At 40.2% G+C, this 22,458-nt stretch overlaps 1 protein-coding gene across 1 annotated transcript in view; it reads right to left on the bottom strand.

Moving 5' to 3' along the window:
• Window positions 1–5,991: 5,991 nt before the first annotated feature.
• The window catches only part of TRABD2B (TraB domain containing 2B), a 382,029-nt gene continuing 365,562 nt past the window's right edge, over window positions 5,992–22,458 (bottom strand). Inside the window, exon 7 of the mRNA XM_053693505.1 lies at window positions 5,992–9,981. Within this exon, the coding sequence (XP_053549480.1) occupies window positions 9,774–9,981 (208 nt within the window). The 3' untranslated portion in view covers window positions 5,992–9,773. The remainder of the gene's footprint in view (window positions 9,982–22,458) is intronic.

The raw sequence follows: 22,458 nt of genomic DNA, 5'->3' as shown, positions 1-22,458 counted from the left end.
GGGGAACATCTAAGGAACCTTGAGAAATCTTTAGCAAATCACAGTGTACCCCGCCACAAAGCAAAATATCATGAAGGTGAATCTGATATTTTTAGAATTTTCCCTATTGAGCATATTACTCCAAAATGGGGAAGAAATAGGTTTTTACATTTACGACAAAGGGAGACATATTGGATTTGGAAAATGAAGACCACAAATCCACATGGATTAAATGAACATATTGATATGGCTGCCTTTAATTAATCCGTTTATATCTCATTTTATCTATCTAAGTTATATCTGTGCTCTTCGAGTGTATATACATTGTAGTTTAGTTATTTGTGTATTATATTTATTAGAGTTTTTAGCTTCAATATCATAACCCAACACTAGGCATTATGTTACTAACAACCTGTATCTGAGGTTTTTTTATCACACTTTTCGGCATAAGATTTAGTAGGGTTTATTATGTATGTAATATGGAATATACATTTGGCTGTTGCATTTGAAATCAACAATATAGTAATATTTATCAACACTGCGGTGTTACTATTTATAGTTTTATGTACTATGATGATATATTTTTTGATCATTTATTTTGTCGTTACTGTGACTTAGGAATTTTATAGGTTAAATAATTGTTATGTATATGTTTGTTGTATGATGTACATGTTCAATATGATATGTGATCTATTTGTGGTTATATGTTTGGTGGTCTGAGTTTGCAGATATCAGTCAGTGTCAGAGCGCTTGGCTAAACCGACTTCTTTCCTCCTTTTTATATGGTCATTTAGAGAATTTTTACATTGTCACATTTTAGATCTATAAGGTTTATTATGCGATACGTATGAGGCATTTACCTCTAATTCCAATGTCACAATGGCAATCGACTAATTATCTTAGCTTCCACTTTGTTATTTAGAGACAGTCCTCGTAATACGGCTCGTATTATTTTGGTAGTTAACAATAATGGAGAGTGATACTACACACCCTCGATAATGCACCAATAGAATGGAAGCCGGTTTTAGCATTGGCTCCTATTGGTCCATTGATTTGCATACGCATGCACAAAAATTGGCAATAGACGCTGAATATATGTATATAAGTCGTGATGTTTTAACATTTTATTACACCTGATGAAATGGTCTGTGAGCCGAGAAACGTTTTGCGTTTTAACTTTGTTTTATTAAACTATTATGAACTTTTTTTATATATATATTTTGTGCATGTGCTGGTAATATTTATTTTAACTGTTTTTTGTATGGGATTGCCATTTTTTGCATCCTATGAATTTTCACATATTTATAGTATTCTTTTTGATTATTTAGATTTAATTTAGTCCATGTTTGGAAACAATAGAGTACCTGGCGCTTCTAATCCTTCTTTTGTTTGTTTGTAAAATAACAATAAATGTCTGGTTTATATCAAATTAACCCCTTATTAATAGAAATATATTTTGAATAATAAACAGAGTGTATCCACCACAGTTTGCGACTTTCAAGATTTCCCACAATTGTTTCATTATATCATTATCTCTGCATTTGGCTCACATAATAGCAACCTACAATTAGAGATATATGTAAAGTCTGTGAAATCACTCTCATGTTAACCTCCTTTTAACCACAAGATATTGTGGCCTAACAACGGAGTGCATCTATCACATTCTCTGACTTACTTTATCTCCAAGTTGACAAACTGACATTATAGTACTTATCTCATTAACCCTATATGACTAGGGATCTATAATATTTTATTTCACCTGGGGAATAGTAGCAATACATTTTATTCAAATACTGCATCGTTGCAGCTCCATTGTGTTTTTATGTGTGAAATTTAATTTTTTATATATTAAAAGTTAAAGTGAAGGTTCATTTTGATGAATTAATGCCCGGTTTTTAATAAACCTATTAAAAACAAGGGCACTTTAATTCATCAAAATTGACATTTCACTGTTTTCTTCAAAAATGTACCATTTAATCCTGAATGCCGCTCCAGCGTTTCCCCTGGCTGTCAGAAGCCTCTGCAGACGTCAGATTTCCTCTAATCACAGCTTCCCCCCCCCCCCGGGGGAATCTTGGCCTGATGCAACGCTATGATTGGCGGAAGTCGGATTCATCATTTTGGACCCGCAAAGACGGCTTGCGACGGGCGGAGGAGGTGCTGGAGTGGCTGCCAGGATTAAAAGGTAAGTTTTTGAAGAAAACAGTGAAATGTCAATTTTGATTAATTAAAGTGCCCTTTATTAAAAACCAGGCACTAAATCATCAAAATGGACCTTCATTTTAAGTTTTACCCTTTCTTTCTGGGAATGATATTTTTTCTGTCAACTTTGAAATTCAAATCCAGTGTTGTTGAGTGCTAATTATGTACAAACTTCTCCAGTGTTTCCTGGATTGTCGCCAATACTATCACTCAATGTGTACTACACCTTTTCCTCTTCAGTAAATAATTATAGATAATACTATTACATGTGTTAATTCATATACCTAGGAAACAACACCTGTAGTGCCATCACTTTTTTTCTTTTGTTCTAGTACATATTTGTAAGAGCCCAACAAGGGTATGAATAATTCAATATTTTAACTATGGTGAAACAATAGCTCATTCCAATTCAGAAAATAGTATGACCCATAATATAAAGTGAATTTTAAGCTTTCATGAATCAGGCAAACAAGGGGGAAGTATTGATGAGTATTGATGAGTACCTTTATGTAATGGGGGTGATTGTTTTTAGGAGGTGAACCTAAAACGTTTTGAATCTCCTCTTACAATGTTATTGCCTAACCACCAGCTGTGCCCTAAATGTCCCTGTCTTATCCCAATGCAGGATGCACTACGTCCCTAGGATTGTCTATAACTTTCCTTCATTGGGAATCTGGCCACGGACATCATCTACCTTCATGGCCACCCCGGTCGTAGCCTGTAGACCCAGACCCCACTCCTTTTTTCCCTCCCTGGTGGATTAGATCTTTTCATTGTCTTTCTGTGTTGTATTTTGCTCTCATATTTCAGATGCCTAAAATGTTTTATTTTTCTATTTGGTTCTTAACACTATATTTGTATTTGCAGGATGAGAGTATGATGCTGTATCCAGAGATTAAAAGACACTAACTGAATTATTTTTGATTTTCCATATTTAGGTCAAATCTGTACAGGCAAAATTCCATAAGTGCACTCTTCAAAAGATTAAAGATTGAAAGCAAGTAAACCTTTAAAGAAAGAAAAGATGAAGATGAAAGACCTTTTGTCAAGCTTGTTTTAACCACCATACTGCAGTAAAAGTTGCTGAACTATCTTTGGATCCATTCTTTGCTTTGCATGCTGGTACCAGCCCCAGAACTGGACTCTGGGTAATCCATGACTGTTTCCTCTGATGTGTGTCTTCAGGACATAAAGACTATTCTTCTCTGGACTGTGCCTTGCCGCTCGATATGGAGGACCTGTTATGCTGTTACAGGGTCAACCAATTAAATTAGGGGAGTATTGTTTTAACTCGATTCCTTATATTGCTTGTTTTGTATTCTCTTGTATTTGTTTTATTTTTATTGATCACATTTGGTATAAGAAATCATATGCTTCATTGGTATTAGTGCACATTGTAGTTTATGTGCTTAACAAAGTAACCCTTTAGATAAATGTAACTGTGAACTTCGCAGTATTGTACCCTATTGAATGGCCCACTGAGTATAAAAATATGTTTAAGGAAAATGCTGCAATATATCATAATATTTTAGACCCTGCACCCTTTAGAACATAAGGAGGACACGTCTCAGCTAGAAGTTTATATTAAATATACGGAGAAATATTTGTTTGGGGAATAGAATAATTATAGTTTATGAAAGCAAATGTATTTTTCCCTTTTATTAATTGGTATGGTATCTGCAAAGTGAATTTGGTCATTCCTGATGTTTGTCAAAGAGAGTAATTATCTTACCATAAAGATGTGTTTACCTTTAAAAGAGTTTGTAGTTTTAAATGATGTTCTGTTTGTATGCTTTCCTCATACAGGAGTGTGAGAGAATTTAGGTTGCATAAAATAATTAGTAAACTAGTAGTGTTTATATCAGATGAGATTGTTGAATATTAGGATCATGGTTGGAGAATTATAAACATTATAGATAGCAGCCATGCAGAATAAAACAACATGAGGTTCTTTTATTTTTTAGAAGTTCAAAGTGACACTGTAAAGAAATTCATTTATTTTTATTGACTGTTTTCTTTTTTTCCATTTTTTGCTACAGGGCAGGCCTTAGCATAAGTTTTAGCATAACCATTCAGGCCCTTGATGAAGTTTGGCAGGTTTTCACTTGCTTAGTATTAATGAAGTATCATTTAAAAGTGTATAGAGAAGTTGTCAATTATTCTCTGAGAAATATCAATGTATTTAGTTTGTATTATATATCAACAATGTTTTGTTTGATTTTAAATGACATAGGATGAAAGTGACGTTTTATTTGGACATAATTGTGATTGTATTGCGGTGTGTACTCATCCTGTATTGTTTCTGTTTGCTTCCTAGACTCCCTGTGACTCGAGTGTTTGCTTGCCATGGGTATCCACTGGTTGCCTTGTCTACCCCATGAACAAACCATCAGATTTCCAGCATCTCCCTGCGGAAGAACATTGGATAAGCACCCCTACTGCAAATGAACTGTTGGAGAATTGTATTATAGCAAAGTGTCAAGGTGCAGCGCTCTCAAATGGACAAAGACTGTTCTTAAAGTGCTCACAGGCCACCTAGAGACAGTTGTGCTGTTGCTATGTCATGCTACTGTGGAGAAGGAACTGTTGGACATATTGGGGGGTGCTAGCAATGCAGGTGGAGAAATAAACGATGCAGCGTTGTTTGGGGGTAGATGGGGGGCTGGTTGGGTCTCTGTGCCGGTAGACTGGTAGTTTTGGGAAGGCTGGAAGATAGATGGAAGGTATTGGAGGGGCTGTACCTATATGCAGTGACAATTAGCCTATAAAAGTATATCACGACATAGGAATATTTTTCTCTTTAGTATTCTCACATAGAGTTCTGTTACCATAATATAAGGCTTTACTAATTTTCTATGCCTGTCTATTTTTTATGTTATTCTGTTAGAATAAAAGGATGGTATGTTAGGGGTAATATGAACCTGACTGCAGCCATCTTGTTCCTCGCAGCCATCTTGTGATGATTAGCATCCATTTTGTAATGATTAGACTTTATTATACTGGGTTTATTATGTAGTGGGAACTATGTGCTTGTTATGGTAGTTTCCTTAGCTGTTCGGCCTTGTCGATGTTCTTTGGCTGTACGCCCAGAAGAATATTCTATCAATAAGATGGTTCAGATACCTTGTTGTCTCCGCAGATGTTAGCTTATTATGACTATGTGATTCTTGTTATGAGAAAGTAATTTTCCAGCTTCACATTGTATCTTACTCTGTATAACTGTGTTAAATGACGTGGTCCAAACGTGTCATCCCCTTAACCCTGTATGCTGTTACTGAAGTCTATAAGATAGGCTTGCACTGTTCAATAAACATGATTGGCTTTAGATCATATTGCTGTGTGGTCTGAGTCATTCTAAGGGATCCTTATCAGATAATCTACATCTGCCTCAGGTGGTACAGTGGGCCCGTGGCTTCGGCCTGACCTGACACTTACCCCCCTGGGGAAACACCTAACACAGATGATGCAATGTTAAGAGACTATTAAATGTACTTATATTATAAAATTTACATTGTGCTCTTGGTATCCCTTGTTGAAAAGCATACCCAGGTAGGTTCAGGGGGGAAGGAATAGTCCACTGGGAGCTAGCTGAGTATTTGTGGCTATGCACATATGCCTTTGTTCTCATTGGCTCACCTAATGTTCTCAGCTAGCTTTGCAATGGGCACATGATTATACACAGGCAGTAGTGCAACAATATAATGTTTAAACACATGTGATTTTGTTCGTGTGGTTCTGTTTGGTTCTGTTTGTAACCATTTCTTACCCACCATTCACAATTTCATAAAAAAAGCACACAACACACACATCTTAATCAGATCGTATCAGTTTATTTTTCCATATATATTTTACAGATCTTTGCATAAAACAACATTAATTTGGATGTGTTTATGTTCAATAAACGTGTGCAATATAAAATATTAATTTAGCTATTTTAAGGCACTACATTTTAATAGAATGTTATTGTACAGGAAACAAATAGGAATAAATACACTTTTTTTATGAACACAATATTTTACAAAGCCCCATAGCACTATGGGAAATAAAGAATCCTTCTACAAAAAGAAGATGTTAAGACAATATCTGTGATTGTATTGTGAAAATTTACCCTTACAGGACCTGAAGAATAATATAACACATTACTCTGAGACATCTTCAGCACTCCAGGGGTTAACTAAATAGAACACAGCCAAGAGTTTACAAAATACACTTTTCTGCAATCCTGGAGGTAAAATGGGCTCTGCTAATAAGGCTGTGTGTTTTTTTAAGTTAATAAATATCATTGCACGCTTTGTTGCGTGAAAATGTCTACTCTATGCGTTGAATATCTCCTCCATTCAGCTAAGATTTCATTTGATAACAGAATCTCTTATTATTGTCTCCGCCTCCAATAATGTGTGCGTTTTTTAGTTTTTTTTTTCTAGTAAGATATTGAGCCAATAACATGACTGATATGGATAGGTGAAAATGTCAGCACACTCGTTAAAAATAATAAATGTTGGTCAAATTTTTACAGAAGATTCAGTAATCATTCTTTATTGGGTGTGTGTGGGGGTAATTATTGCCCTTGTATGTAACAATTATCAAATTTAAATTTTCATATATAAAAATTCAAATGTTGATTCTTCAATGTAAGTCAATGTCAATCAATTTCGAAATGTATTATTCAAATATTAATATTGGTTCTATGGAAACATTGAAATAGCAGAACTATTGTCAAGATGAATGTTTGTGTTATAATTTGAAGGCCCAAATGGTAACATTTACCCATTAATATTGAGGGGTTAAAAATTGTCCAGTGCTCCGGTCCTTCCAGCTGCGTAGTTTTAAAGGGACAGTCAACTCAAAAATTGTTATTGTTTAAAAAGATAGATAATCCCTTTTATTACCCATTCCCCAGTTTTGCAGTCAACATGGTTAATTTAATATACTTTTTACCTCTGTGATTACCTTGTATCTAAGGGGCCGAATTATCAAGCACCTTCAAGCTTGCCGGAAACAGCAGTCATGAACTGCTCCATAACTTGCCCACTGTCTCTGAGGCTGTGGTCTTCAATCCGCCTGATCCTATACGATCGGGCTGATTGACACCCCCTTCTAGCAGCCGATTGGCCATGAATCTGCAGGGGGCGGCATTGCACAAGCAGTTCACAAGAACTGCTTGTGCAATGATAAATGCTGACAGCGTATGCTGTCAGCATTTATCGATGTGCGGCGGATATGATACTCTACATGATACTCTAAATCGGCCCCTAAGCTTCTTTTGACAATCCCCTTATCACATGACTTTTTACTTATTATATATTGACTTGCATTTTAGTTGTGTTGTGCAGAACTCAAGGGTGTAAGCACAAAGTTATCTATATGTCCCACATGAACTAGCAGTCTCTTGTTGTGAAAAACAAATAAAAAATCATGTGATTAAGAGGCTGTCTATAGTAACTTAGAAACAGGCAGAAATTTAGAGGTTTGAATGTTATTATGTATATTAATATAACAATGTTGGTTGTGCAAAGATGAGGATTGGGTAGTAAAGGTGTTATCTAACTTTTTAAACAATAACAATTCTAGTGTTGACTGTCCCTTTAAAGGTCTTACAAGTAGAGGTGGCCAAGTTTAGGTTATTATCAAAGATTCTTAAGGAAGCATTTTAAGGTTATATTGTCCCATAACATATTCAAATAATTAAACTAGAAGACTGTGGCATAAAGAGTAATCTTGACTTGTCAAAACGAGTTAGGAAAATGCTATCAGATTACTTCCTAATGAAAAATTAACACAACTAACACATTGCATTTCCATGCCATAAAGCGAGATATTATTGTTATTAAACACTCTGAATTTAATGTAAATGCAATTATGTTCCCTTTCCCTTAAATAATGGGCACTATATCTTTAGCTAACATTATTAAACGCCAGTTAAATGTGGTTTATTTGGCACAGCAGCCAGAGTTAAAGGGATATATATTTTTTCTCTTTTTTAAAATATTAATTTCTGTTGTGCCATATTTTGAAAACCCTGAAAATTAAATTACTTTTTTTTTTAAGCTCAGATTTGATTTGATTTTAATCAGCTCACATCTCCCCCTCTTTAAATTTCAGAAATCATTTGACTTTGACCAGCCAGCTAGTTAGAGAAGCAGCCTGTGTTTTGTGTTTAACTAATAAAGAGGGAAAAGGGTTGAGAAAAATATGTCAAAAATATGTGCTTCAGCATAAAGCTGTACTTGTAGGATTTATTTCACACATTTAATGCATACAATTTCCATTTATTTGCATCATAAAACATCTGGGTCTTTTCCTTTAATGCTATTATGTGTAAGAGGGAGAATAATAAAGTTATTAAGCACCATGTAAACAATGTACCTTAAAATATTTATTTTTCACATTAAATGTATTGATTTCTGCTACTTCTCTATTCGTTGTCAAAGTCAAGACTTTTAACAACCTGAGATAAGTGGCTGACAGGATGAATTGCCCACAGTCAGTAGGAAGCTCTCAGAACTTCACTTGAAATAGACATAAAGCACTTTATAAAGTATAGCCTTGCAACAAATTAACATGCTGCCATAGTGTGACATCTTTCTGAATACATTAACACAGTGTTTGTTTGCTGCTATTGCGTTTACTGTATTCAAACTACCTCCCCCCCTCTGCTATTTCCCTTATTTGGAAGAGCCATTCCAGACTTGTGATTGGAGTAGACAAGGTTTGGCACTGTTATTTTGTTAGCAAATCTTGTCACTTCTGCTGGGGCCAGTTAGGGACCAGTATGCAGCAAGATTAGGTTTATGGAGTCTGCAGTGGCCACTTCCAATTCCCAGAATTGGAAAACTCACAATTAAAGGCAAAAGGTCAAAATAAATCACTAGGGGCAAAGAACCTGTCTGCATGGTCTCTCCCAGGCAACATTATCATGAATATCTGAGCACTGTATACAGATGTTCTGTACTTTGTATACTATTAGGAAGCAGGAGGAAAAAAGTAAATGGAATTAGAATATGACAAAAATGATTTAAATATATATTTCTAGCATTGCATATCTGCATTTAGTTCTACCCTCCCTGTCTTGTCTTAGAAACACAAATGCCAGGGTAGTAAGACAGGCTTGTAAAAGCTAAAGAGATTAATAATGAAACAAACACACGTTAGTTCTTCTGTACTATTGTATGTAAATAGAGAGTCCAAGATGGCTGCCTCCAGAGAGCATTCTAAAGTCACACAAAGGGTCTGTACATTATATAATTATTTTACTTCTGTTGCAAATTGCATGTTGGTGGATTGTGCTCAGGACAAATAACGAAGAGAGAAGAACATTATACTCACATGAAGGGGATGATTAACACTACCAGGCACTTGGGAATTTTTGAGACAATAATTTGATTATTTATAGAGCAAATATATTTTTGTTCTTTCATCAATTATTTTATGCTTTGTTCTGCTTATAAAGCTAATGTCCTTCAAACATTTTGCAGACTTTGTATCACCTTTTTTCATTAGTGGCAAGGGTTAATTAATCAGCCTCACTAGTGTTGCTTTTGTTAATGCACTTATTGAGTGTCACATATTAGGCCACGTATGAACGTGTGATGTCAGGACGGTGGTCTCACTGCTGTAATGAGACACAGAGTTAAGAGCGCATAGAGTAAGGCTTGGGATGGTGTAAGGTACTTGGGCGCTTTGTTGCCGGGCACATTTATATTTAGGTCCAGTTGAGTTTGTTGGTATTCTTCATTAGGAAGCCACATTAATGTTTCTGCAGTCTCATCACCATTTGTATTTGAAGGCACCGTGGTTGTACTGGAAAAAGAGAAAACAAAGACAATTATATTGTACAGCATAGCTAGTTGGAGTATATTTTGTATTGGATTGCTTGTACATATTCAGTAGATTTTTATAAGAGATACACCTTAAAGGAGCAGTCAACACCAAAATTTGTATTGCTTAAAAAGATAGATAACACCTTTACTACCCATTCCCCAGCGTTGTACAGTCAACATTGTTATATTAATATACTTTATAACATTTAAACTTCTAAATTTCTGCCTGTTTCTAAGCCACTACAGACAGTCTGTTATCAAATGCTTTTTATTAGCTTTTTACAACAGGAAAATGCTAGTTTGTGCGGCTATATAGATAACATTGTGCTCACACCCGTAGAGTTGTGCAGGACTCTACACTAATTGGTTAAAATGCAAGTCAATAGATAATAAATAAATAGCCATATCATAAGGGGGATGTCAAAAGAGGCTTAGATACAAGGTAATCACAGAGGTTAAAAGTATATTAAAATAATCATGTTGGCTGTGCAAAACTGGGGGATGAGTAAAAAAGGGATTATTTATCTTTTTAAACAATAACAATTTTGGAGTTGACCTTAAGTACAATAAAGAAAATATACGCACATGATACAGACTGGCATAAAAAAGTGTAATGTGATTCTTGAAACATGTTACTAATATTATAAAGAAACAGGACAAAAACACAATAACACACACACAAAATGACAAAACAGGAGGAATATAGAGAAGTATGAATAATCAGAGATGGGCTATGCAGGTAATCAGAACATATACAGGTAGCATAATTAGTGACTAGTTTATATGTGTATATGCAAAATGAGAAAAATAAAACAAGATCTATATGGTGCTCAAGACAATGAGGACCAATTATCAAGCTCCGAGTGGAGCTTGAAGGGCCGTGTTTCTGGCGAGTCTGAAGACCGCTGCTCCATAACCCTGTCCGTCTGCTCTGAGGCGGACAGGATTCGCTGCAATTCAACCAGATCTAATACGATCGGGTTGATTGACACCTCCCTGCTGGCGGACGATTGGCCGCGAGTCAGCAGGGGGCAGCGTTGCACCAGCAGCTCTTGGAGAGTGTATTGCTCTCCGCATTCAGCGAAGTCTTGCGGACCTGATCCGCACTGTCAGATCTGGTCCACAAGACCTTTGATAATTCAGCCCCAATATCTTCTGCTTACCTCACTAAGCTCATGCAAAGGTGCTATAAAGTTTCAACAAAGGACAGAATAACTTAAATACATTTGATAAAATACTTAAATTGAGAAGAAAAAAAATGTATATTCTAAAAAATTTTTTGTTTTTTTCTATTGCATGTTCCTTTAAATGTATTTGAAGTGTGCTAACATTTGTTTGGCTTATTTGCATATCCTTTCCCAGATTCCTCTGCTCCTGTACAAAACTGGTAGTTCGGGTTTCTGTGGAGGATGCACAGATGGGCTATGCAATCACCTATTGAGAATTTGAAGTAGATAATAACCAACAAAGATTCTTAAAGGGACATTATACACAATTTTTTTCTTTGCATAAATGTTTTGTAGATGATCTATTTATATAGCCCTTAAAGTGTTTTTTTTTTTTTTAAAAATGGATAGTTTTGCTTAATTTTTAAATAACATTGCTCTGATTTATAGACTCCTAACCAAGCCCCACAGTTTTAGGAGAATACCAGAATACCGACGTATACCTACTCCAGCGTGCTCCTGTTTGTGTAAAGAGTCTTTTTATAAGCAAAAGAAGGGAGGGTGTCTTATTTGCCACTTGCAGTGGGTGTTCCAGTAACCTTTTAAACAAAGCTAAACTGGAAGCTCTAAGTAAGTTTTTAAACAGTTTTATACTGGATTTTTATATCAGTATCTGTGCATCTTATTCTTTATAGTAGTGTCTATGACATGCAGTTATATTAAAATTGGTGTATACTGTCCCTTTAAGACCATCATTTTTGTTGGTGTGTAAAGCTACAAAATATAGGTACACTATAAGGTCTGCCATAAAGATCTGTTCCAATAAATTTCCATTCCCTTCTCCCCAGTGCTACCAGTCTTCTGCTGGCTCCTGTGTGCATGGAATAGGATGTCAGGACGTCTTTGATGACAATGACACATTTGTACATTGTAAGTGATTTACCATTGAGATTACACACTTCTATCATTACTGGAATTAAATTGCTAGGGCAAGGTCACAGCATGAAGCTAAAGAATCTGAGATTCCACAAGACCATGTGCCCAGACCACTGACAGCTGCACAAATTGCTCAGTTATTAAAAAGCAATTAGTTCAGCCTCAGCCATTCTGGGAGAAAGTTATTTATCAGCACCTTTTAGCTTGGGCTATAGATGCCTTATCATATTTCACTATAACAGATTCTGCAGCGTAAATGTCGTTTAAAGGGCTGCTTTTAGTTTTGTTTAACTCCATGAATTGTATCTTATACACATGTCACATACTGAACTTGATGCATAAACCGACTCTTATTGGTGAATATGCTCTGTGTGTGCAATTGATTGACAGAAAGTGCACCGATCAGCAACTACCTCGAATCATGATCTGCACTGAAATCGGCCACAAGTGGCAAAACATTTATTGAAATGTATATATCCCCTGCAATCAAAAAAGAGGATATAAAATATTTATTACAGTGTTTTGCATTTCCTGTTAGTTTCAAAATTAATTTTTTTTTTTTTTTTTTTTTTATATAATTTTTTATTGAAGTTCAGAAAGGTAACATATTACAATCCATTGCAAGACAGGTTACATAGCTTTTCATATGTTACAGTTGGTTATAACATGGCAGGAACAATTGAAACAAGTAGACAGACATATAACATTGAATCTCCTTATGAACATTGAACTTCTCTTGCTAGGTTTCTTATCTCTTTTTCTTATCTTGTCTTTTGAAATTAACTATGCACATATTAAGCTATTGGTGGGTTTCAGATGTCTATATTATTGTGCGAGTTTGGGAAGAGCATAATCACAGTTGGGTGTGGCTAATAAGGCCAACACCTAGGGTGGGAAGAAGAAAGAAAAAAAAAAAAAAAAAAGAAAGAGAAAAAAAAAAAGGGAAAAAAGGGGGGGAAAGGGGTCACAGGTGGGGGAAAATGGGAATGGGAGGGGGAGATGACTGGCTTGTATGTCTATCGTTCCTGCTTGCTATTCAGCGTGGGAGTTAGGTCATCTGTCTCCATGTTTCCCAGATTTCTGAGTGGAGGAAGATTTTATTGTGGTGAGTGAAAATCGGGCCTTCCATTGTCTCGAGATAGGTCATGGTTCTGACAACTTCCTCCCAGGTGGGAGGGTTTTTTTGTCTCCATAATCTCGCAATGGCCAATTTGGCTGAGATAAGGATGTAGACAAGAAGTAAGGATTTTGAGGGTGAAGCTGTGTCTATGTTTAGGTGCAGCAGAGCCACTTGTGGGGAGGTCCTAAGGTGAGGAAATAGATTCCTGCATTGGTGTGAGACAATACTCCAGAAGAGGGCAAGTTTTGGGCATTCCCACCAGATGTGTGCTGGCGAGCCCACCATCCCACATTGCCTCCAGCATAGTGGGGAGTTAATTTGGGAGATTTTAAATAGCCTGAGAGGCGTGAGGTGCCATTGCGTGCAAACTTTGAGATATAATTCAAGTAGGGTAATGCAGTGGAGTGCCCGTTTGGTTATAGTTACTGCTCTGGCCCAGTCAACTTGTTCTGCTTGAAACTGGAAAGCGTGCTCCCAGGCCCTAGCATAAGCCGACCTGAGGTAAGTGGGGGAGTTCATTAAGTCTCTGTAGGAGACCGACAGGGCTCTGGGTATCTTCATGTTGTTGGCCCATCTTTTTTCCCACATAGTGGGATCACGGAAGGGCTGGCTTAGAAATCCCCAAGATTTCAGGAGGCTCCTGAGCCTCCAAAACTAAAACAAGAGAAGTTGATTCGGGTTGTAGGTATTGGTGAACTGTTCAGTGGAGAGAAACTTGTTATTGAGGTATAGGTCCGCCACGTGGAGTATCCCGTGCTCTTGCCATAGGCCAGGGTTGGAATCCCTGAGGGCCGCTAGCAGGCCCGTCAGGGAATGGATGGGAGAGGGGTGGGGAGCTATCTGAGGGAGTGAGCGTAGCCTGTCCCAGAGACGGAGGGCATGGGTAATGACTACGTTCTGTATTTTATAGTATGACCTAATGTGTTTGGGCAGCCAGATCAGGTCCCGAAGCACGAGAGGGCCGGGGAGCGCCGCCTGTTCCAGGATTTGCCACTTATTTTTACTGTCAACGTTATTCCATGCCAGAATATGGGAGAGTCTCGAGGCTTCGTGGTAATGGATTAAGTTGGGGGCACCCGCGCCACCACTTAAGAATGGCTGTTGCAGTATTCTAGTAGCCACCCTAGGGTGTTTATTTTTCCAGATATATTTGTTGCAAATTTGTTGGAATTTGCTAATTAAGGACTTGGGGACAGGGATAGGAAGCGAACGGAATAGATACGTGAGTTTGGGAAGGAAGAGCATTTTGAATGCTGCTATGCGTCCTAGCCATGAAATGCATGGAACACTCCATTTATCAGTACTAGACTGAAAATGCTGCAGGAGGGTGTAAAAGTTAGAGTCAATTATTGTAGGGATGCTCCAAGAAAGATAGACCCCCAGATGCTTAATCCGATGCTGGGACCAATTGAAAGAGTAATTTTGTTGGAGTACCGCGAGTGTCACGTCTGGTACATTAATGACATAGGCCTCTGTCTTGTTGACATTGAGTTTGTAATAGCTAATATGCCCGAACCGGTCTAGTAGCTTGAAAAGATAGGGGAGAGAGTATAAGGGGTCGCTCAGGAATATGGTTAGATCATCCGCAAATAGTGCGGTTTTTTGTAGGGTGCCCTCAATCTCTACCCCCCGAATGTCAGGGTTAATTCTTATCGCCTCGGCCAGCGGCTCCATGACTAAGGCGAAAAGTAACGGAGAGAGGGGGCAACCCTGGCGTGTCCCATTTGTGATGGGAAAAGGTGAAGAGCAGAACCCCAGTCCCCTTACCGAGGCCGTGGGGGCCGCGTATAAGGCCTTGACGCAAGAGCAAAAACCAGGGGGGAATTCAAACTTTGTTAGTACTTCGAATAGATATGTCCAATTTACCCTATCAAAAGCCTTTTCGGCATCTAGGGCTAAGGTTGTACAGGGAAGATTGCGTCTCTTGGCCTCAAGATATATATTTAGGATTCGGCGGGTATTATCCGGGCCCTTTCTGCCGGGAGTAAAGCCTACCTGGTCACCGTCCAACAATGATGGTAACACAAGATTCAATCTGGAAGCCATAAGCTTCGCCATCAACTTCACATCAGCGTTAATCAGTGATATGGGCCGAAAGTGTTCGCACACATTAGGGGTCTTACCCGGTTTCGGTATGGTCACAATGATCGCCTGTAATAATTCCGACGGTAGGGTGCCTGACTGCCTAGCTAGGGAACAAACTCTGGTTAGAAGCGGGGCGAGCTGCAGGCGAAACGTTTTGTAAAACAGAGCGACATAGCCATCTGGTCCTGGGGCTTTATGCGGTTTTAGAGACTTGATGACGGAGAGGACTTCTTTGGCACTAAATGGGGCTTCAAGTAGTTCTATCTGGGCCACTGTGAGAGTCGGTAAGGAAAGGGTGTCCAGGAAATTCTGAATATGTTGTGTGGAAGGAACCTGGTGGGCTGGAGAATCTGCTAAGTTATACAGCTTGGAATAGTAAGAGGCAAAGGCCTTCCCTATGTCTGCAGGTAATCGGACAGTTCCTTGGGATGTTTTAATGTAAGGAATACGAGCCTCCGCAGTCCTTTGTCGGAGCTTGTTAGCCAGTAACCTGTCAGCTTTGTTTCCCTTAGCATAGAAAGTCTGTTTAAACAAACGGACCTGATTTTGGTGCCTTTTTAGTTCTAGGGCGGAGATTTGCGCCTTGGTGGCCTCAATTTGAATAAGAATCCGGGGGTCTAACGATTCCCTATGCAGAGGAGTAAGTCTCCTTAGGGTGGTGTGGAGTTGGGCAAGTGTACTACCTAAGCGCTTCCTATGTTCTGACGTCAGCTTGATGAACACTCCTCTGAGGTATGCCTTGAGGGAGCTCCAAAGGCAAAAGTCATCGACCGCGCCGTTGTCGTTTATGTTTAGGTATTCTAAAATCTCTTTCTGAATGAGTGTAACCTGATCTGGACTGGAAAGTAAATATTCTGGGAGTTTCCAAGAAGGCCTAGGCAGGGCACCGGTGGGGTGATTCAGAACAAGCTGAACCGAGGAGTGGTCAGACCACGTGCAGTCAGGCATGTGTGTCGACTGGACCAGGTCAAGCAGTTTTGGTTCACAGAAAAAATAGTCAATCCTTGTGTAGGAGTTATGCACTCTAGAATAGTAGGAGTAGTCCCTGGAGGTGGGATGGTGGGAGCGCCAGACATCAAATAAGTTATATTGGGCTAGAAGATTGCTAAATTGCTTTGCGGTCCTAACAGTTTGTTTATCGCAGGGCTTAAGCTTAGGGGAGCGCCTGTCTAATACAGGGTCAAGTAGCATATTGAAATCCCCTGCCAGGAGTAGGTTCTGTGTTTTATGGGATGTCAACAGTCGTAGAAACCTTCTAAAGGCTCGTGTTTGACAGGAGTTTGGGCCATAGTAATTAGCTAGAGTATATGGAATATTATCAAGTCTGCAGTTTAGTATCAAGAACCTCCCTTTTGCATCTTTAAAGGATTCTGTTTTTTCAAAAAGTATGGACTTGTGTATCAATATTGCTACCCCCCTGGATTTTCCCGTGAAGGAAGCCGCCTCTACTATCGGGTACTGTTTACATTGTAGAGAGATAGGGGAACCCTCCACCCAGTGCGTTTCCTGTAGAAAAGCTATTTTAGTTTTAAAGCGGGTCAGATAAGAGATTAGTCTGCTTCTCTTGTCCGGAGAGTTAAGCCCTCTGGTGTTAAGGGAGGAGCAGATGAGCGCCATCTTTAAATAGGTTAAGGGGGGGTAAGGAGGGTGGGGGAAACAGGGGAAGACAGGGGGAGTAGCAAAGAAGATCGGAAAGAGGGGAAAGGGGAGAAAAAGGGTAAAAGAAGAGAAAAAAAAAAAAAAAAAGGGAAAAGAAAAAAAAGGGGGAGAAAACCCTACTGGTGCTGTTCCTATAGCTTGGAGTAATTCCCAAATATTATAGCTCAGAATAGACTATGTTGTTGTGAAGGTGAGTTAAAAACAAATTAAAGATTGCGGTATGGCCAAGATAAACCGCATTAATCGTCTTCCCAAGAAAGGGAGGCACATTCAAAAAATAGGGGGTGGGGGTCTATTGCTGGGGGGAGGAGGTGGTGGAACCTGTTAAAGGAAATTGCAATTCTTAATATTATTATTACTGGCGGGCCATATGGGGGGGGACCAGCCGCACCATGACAGATTAGGTGAAACTTAAGTGAAGGGGGTCAGAACTGAGATTGTCGGCCTTGTGGCCTGTCACATGAAAGGAATGTATGTTAGCTGAGATTGTACAACAGTGATAATATATAGCATACAGAGAACATAACAGATAACAGTAATTTCATACCTGGAACTACTATAACGATAACAACAGTTATAACATCATAATGTAAAAAACAGGGAATCAACTTTACGACACCCAGTGGACCCACGCGATGGAAACTAGGGTTTGTGAATGTGGTGCCGGAGGAATGCTTTGATGGCTACCTGCTAACTCTGACTAGCCAAGCATTGAGGAGATGTGTATGCTCTGGATGCGGGTCATGCGGCTAACGCTACCGCGCTGCATTGTAGAAACCATGTGCTCTGTAATATGATGAGATCGCCTGCATCGCTCATTTAGGAGTGTGTGAGAGTGTCAGCTAGCTATGTCGTGCCCTGTACATCTATCTATGGTGTGATAGTTCTACTGTTGAGTTAACTAGACAAAGGTGTTAATGAGAAAGTTGCTGACTGCGCTCGCAAGCTAGCTTATCTCTCTAGTTATGCACCCCACAGCGCTAGAGAGTGTCATGTTCGAATTCTATGAGTACATCTGAAAAGTAACATTGGGGGCGACCGTGCCAAACTGTTCTACAATGTATACTATGTACAATCGTAAATAAGTGCTATCAGACAAAGACATGTTTGTTTAATGTGCAGGCTACGTGCTTCGGCTGGGCCCACACCAAGCACTCAAGACCTGCGGACCAACCCGTCCCCGACTAGCAAGGTAATCATCACACAGTTGAACCAGTAGGGTCTAAACTAGAGCTTACTGTACAGATAGGACAATATTAGAGTCTATACACAGAAATGGTAGCTGGGTAGTATGAAGATCTCAGCAAATTTATATACACAATGGCAGAAGCATCTTGAAAACACATTTTTATTAATAAGAAATAGAGTCTAAGAAAGATACTTATCATCCATAGGCCACAGTAGTCAGCAGGCAGGACCAAGGAGTGTGAAGGATGCTGGATCGCTTTCCTCCAACTAGCACAAAAACAATGTCCCTCAAGAACCGTTTCCGTTAATGGGACCACAGGATGACATCACATCTTCGGATTTTAGGAATGAGATGATCCAGATCTGTGTCTTTGGGGAAGAGAGGACCATTCTAGAGCGTCATGTCGCTTCTGTGGCCCAAGACCACGAGCAGAGGGAGTTGACAAATCCTTTGGCCGGGAGGCCTCTGGAGCACCCTGTCGGCCAGCAGGAATGTTGGAGTCTGTCCATTCTGCTGCTGATGCACTCAGTTGGGAATGCCTGGCTTGTGGTTTTTCTTTATCTTTTTGGGGGGGTATAGGTTCCACATCTTTAGAAGTTCGTATCCCTTGGTTGAAGTTTGGACAGTGAATAACTGATTGTTTCGGAAAATTAACAGCTTAATGGGGTAGCCCCACCTGTACCTAATTTCGTTTCTCCGTAGGATGGAGGTTATTTCAGCGTAGGTCTTTCTTTTTTGTAAAGTTCTCACTGAAAGGTCAGGGAAGATCTGCAGGTTTTTGAATTTTTCCGGGAGAGGTGGTTTCTGGAAGTGCGCTCTCTGGATTCTCTCCTTGTAGGTGAAATAGTGGAGCCGTACTATTGTATCCCTAGGCTGATCGTCTGAGAGACCTCTAGGTTTAAGTGCACGATGTGCCCGATCCATTAAGGCTTCTAATTCTGTGGCGGGAGGGGCGAGCACTTGAAACAGTTCTTTCAGGTATGGTTGTAGGTCAGCTGGGGAGATTGTCTCGGGGAAACCTCGGATCCTCAGGTTATTCCGCCGAGATCTATCTTCTAGATCAGCTATTTTGTCGTCTACCACTTCAAGATAATCTGCTAAGCGCTGCGTGAAGGATTGCAAGTTGGAATGCTCAACAGCAGCGTCCTCCTGCCTTCTCTCTAGAGAATCTATTCTTTCATTAGTGGATGAGATCTCTTTTTTGAGTTCAGCTGTGGAGGCTGCCATTTGGGCTGTGAATGAGGCATGGTGCTTGTCCAGCAGGGATTTTAGAGAGTCCATAATGAAAGATGGAGTAGCTACCTCGGGTTGGGCATGCTGTATATTTTGTATGGCCGCAAGTGCAAGATCTGAGGCATCAGACCTGGGGGAGTCTGGGGGTTCCATGTCACACTGTGATATTCCTCCCGAGGGACCAAAGTGGTCCATCACAGTTTTTTTTGGTAGGAAAGGCTGCTTGTTCTTTTTCCCTCTTGCTGATTGAGACATGCTGAATGTTAGATGAGATGTGAACACTGTGGCGGAGGTGCTTGGTGGGAGCGTGTGCAGGGGTGTCAAGGTATTCCCCCTAGGGTGGCTATAATAATCACTGTGTGGTAGACAGGCCTAGGTGGCCTAAAGGAAGTTATTCCATATTAGATAGATCCAGTTTCTGTCAATTCTGAAGGAGCCACAGGCGTTTGAGGAGTCTGTCTGACAGCTTAAAATGAGTCAGGTGCAGTCTTTTTCAAGTTGGCAGATCTCTCTGAACTAGGAGTCAGCGTTTGGCACCCCCCCTGGGGAAGTTGCCACCTCTGGGCCAGTCCGGTGAAGGGGAGATGGGATATGACCTGCTGTAGTGAAAACAGCAGGAAAGGGAATGGGAGAGTGCCCACCCACTGCGCTAAATAAAGATTGCTTAGGTAAAAGTCACTTCTGTCACTTCAGAAAGAATCACTGTTCAGTGGCCTGAAAGATTGAGTGTCCAAAAGCAGTCCCCAAATCTGAGCTAGGTGCCTGGAGGAGAACCTGCTGGGGAGGCCAATAGGGTTTTCAGTTAGCAAGTGAGCATTAATTTAATTCCCCTTGAGTGTATTGTCAGCTCAGATGTTGGAGTGGGGCACTGGAGATTGTATAGCCGTTGCTCTGTAACAAAAATTTAAGGCCCCAAAAGAAGCGGTGTGCTCCACGTGGGCAGCCGGTGAGGCGATATGTAAAGCTATAGGCCTGCCAGCAACCTCACACTTAGATAGGTGCCAGAAACAAACTTATAGTGAGGCTTGATATGGGTGGTGACCAGGAGGTAGCGTGGGCTTAGGGCTAGAATGGCTGCTTGTTGCAGTGAAGTGCTGTGCAGGCTAAAATGGCGGCTTCGCGCCACTTCACTGGGAGGCCTGTAGCTGCAATGAAGCCCCAGCTATCAGTCCGGAGCTATGAGGCAATGCCCCTGTGTCTGATGCGCTGTCCCTGAGGTGTGTTAGTATGAGCGGGAGCAAGGCTTATTTGGTCGCAGCTTGCGTATTGGGTATTAGGTACTCACTTGAAACTCGGGTGAGGAGAGTCCGTCTGGAGGGACTAATTAGGTTTTAAGGTGCGGGTTCCGGAGCCGGCGCCAGTAGTGAGAGCCGCTGCTCCGATCTGGAGCCTGATGTTGTTAGCGCAGCTTCCAGTGCGGCTCACTTTAAGGTAGTTGCGGGCGGGTTCCCGGTTCCTCTAACCCAGCTGTGAGATGAGCTTCGGGTGCTGGGAAGCGTGTTGGGGCTCTGTTTCTGCACAGAGGGGAAGGTAAGGCAGCGATCCGGATCCGAAGTTCGGGTGGGAGTGAAACCACCGTTGCCTGCGATACACTCGCTGCAGTTGACGTTGTCCAGGGGTTTGAGGAGCTGTCACACTATGGTAGAGCCCCACAGCCTGCTCCCAGATATTAAAAGTAGGTAGAGACAGGAATTGAGGGATATAGACTAACTGTAACAGTGCCCCTTAACTGATATGTACAGAGAGCTCTGACTATGTGCGGCCAGCCATGATGGAAGTTGGCTCCGCCCCCCGTTTCAAAATTAATTTAAACTGCTTTAACTTACCATTTTACTATGGTTAAATATTTTACCATATTTTTTTTTTATGTTCATATGCAAAATATTTTAAGTATGATGTCATTTTAAAGGGATATTTTGATGAAAAATGACACCTAGTTCATTAGCAATTTAAATAGCCCCCAAGCAGAACACTGTTAGCCAATCAGAAGCAACAGTTGTAAAATCCCACCAATCACAATTCTATTAATACAGTAATTAGAATGATATAGCAATGAAGGGCATTAGCATTTAAAACTAACTTATAGCAAACTTATATACAATTATTCTAATTATACAAACCTTGTATAATGGCTATCTATCTATCTATCTATCTATCTATCTATCTATCTATATATAGCACACAGAGAAAGTCCAGCACTCACTTACAAGCTCTCAGCTAAGTTTTAAAGCAAAATGGAAGAGTATTAGTTACCGTATCTGGCCAAATGGGACAAGCCCAGGTACCAAGTCAAGGTCTCTTCCAAAATCTGAGTCCCTAAACAGCCACACAATGCAAGCTCTCAATACAACAAACTGGGAACAAGTGAAGGGTGCACATGCTTATGTAATCACCCTAGACATATACAAAACATAGAAGGGGACTGCACTCTCAGACCAGACTGGGTACACATCCCATGACCCTGCAACATGCACAGTCCTGGGTGCACAATAGCACTCATAGGAAGCTGCACTGTCCCCAGAGTCACAGGCAGTTAACCCCAGACAGGTCTGTGTGCAAGACCCATAAGGAAAATTGCAAAACAAATTAATACAACACACAGAGAAAGTCCAGCACTCACTTACAAGTTCTCAGCTAAGATTAAAAGCAAAACTGGAAGAGTTAGTTACCGCATCTGGCCAAATGGGACAAGCCCACGTACCACGTCAAGGTCTCTTCCAAAACCTGGGGTTAACTGCCCAACTGACTGTGGGGACAGTACAGCTTCCTGAGATTGCTATTGTGCACCCAGGGCTGTGCATGTTGCAGGGTCATAGGATGTGTACCTAGTCCGGTCTGAGAGTGCAGTCCCCTTCCGTGTTTTGTATATGTCTAGGGTGATTACATAAGCTTGTGCTACCTTCACTTGTTCCCAGTTTGTTGGATTGAGATCTTGCATTGTGTGGCTGTTTAGGGACTATGGTTTTGGAAGAGACCTTGACGTGGTACCTGGGCTTGTCCCATTTGACCAGTAACTAACTCTTCCAGTTTTGCTTTTAATCTTAGCTGAGAGTTTGTAAGTGAGTGCTG

Source organism: Bombina bombina, chromosome 10, assembly GCF_027579735.1.
Source record: "Bombina bombina isolate aBomBom1 chromosome 10, aBomBom1.pri, whole genome shotgun sequence".
Taxonomy (NCBI): Eukaryota; Metazoa; Chordata; class Amphibia; order Anura; family Bombinatoridae; genus Bombina; species Bombina bombina.
The sequence above is the reverse complement of the archived record's forward strand: the minus strand, read 5'-3'. Positions and strand labels throughout refer to the sequence as shown.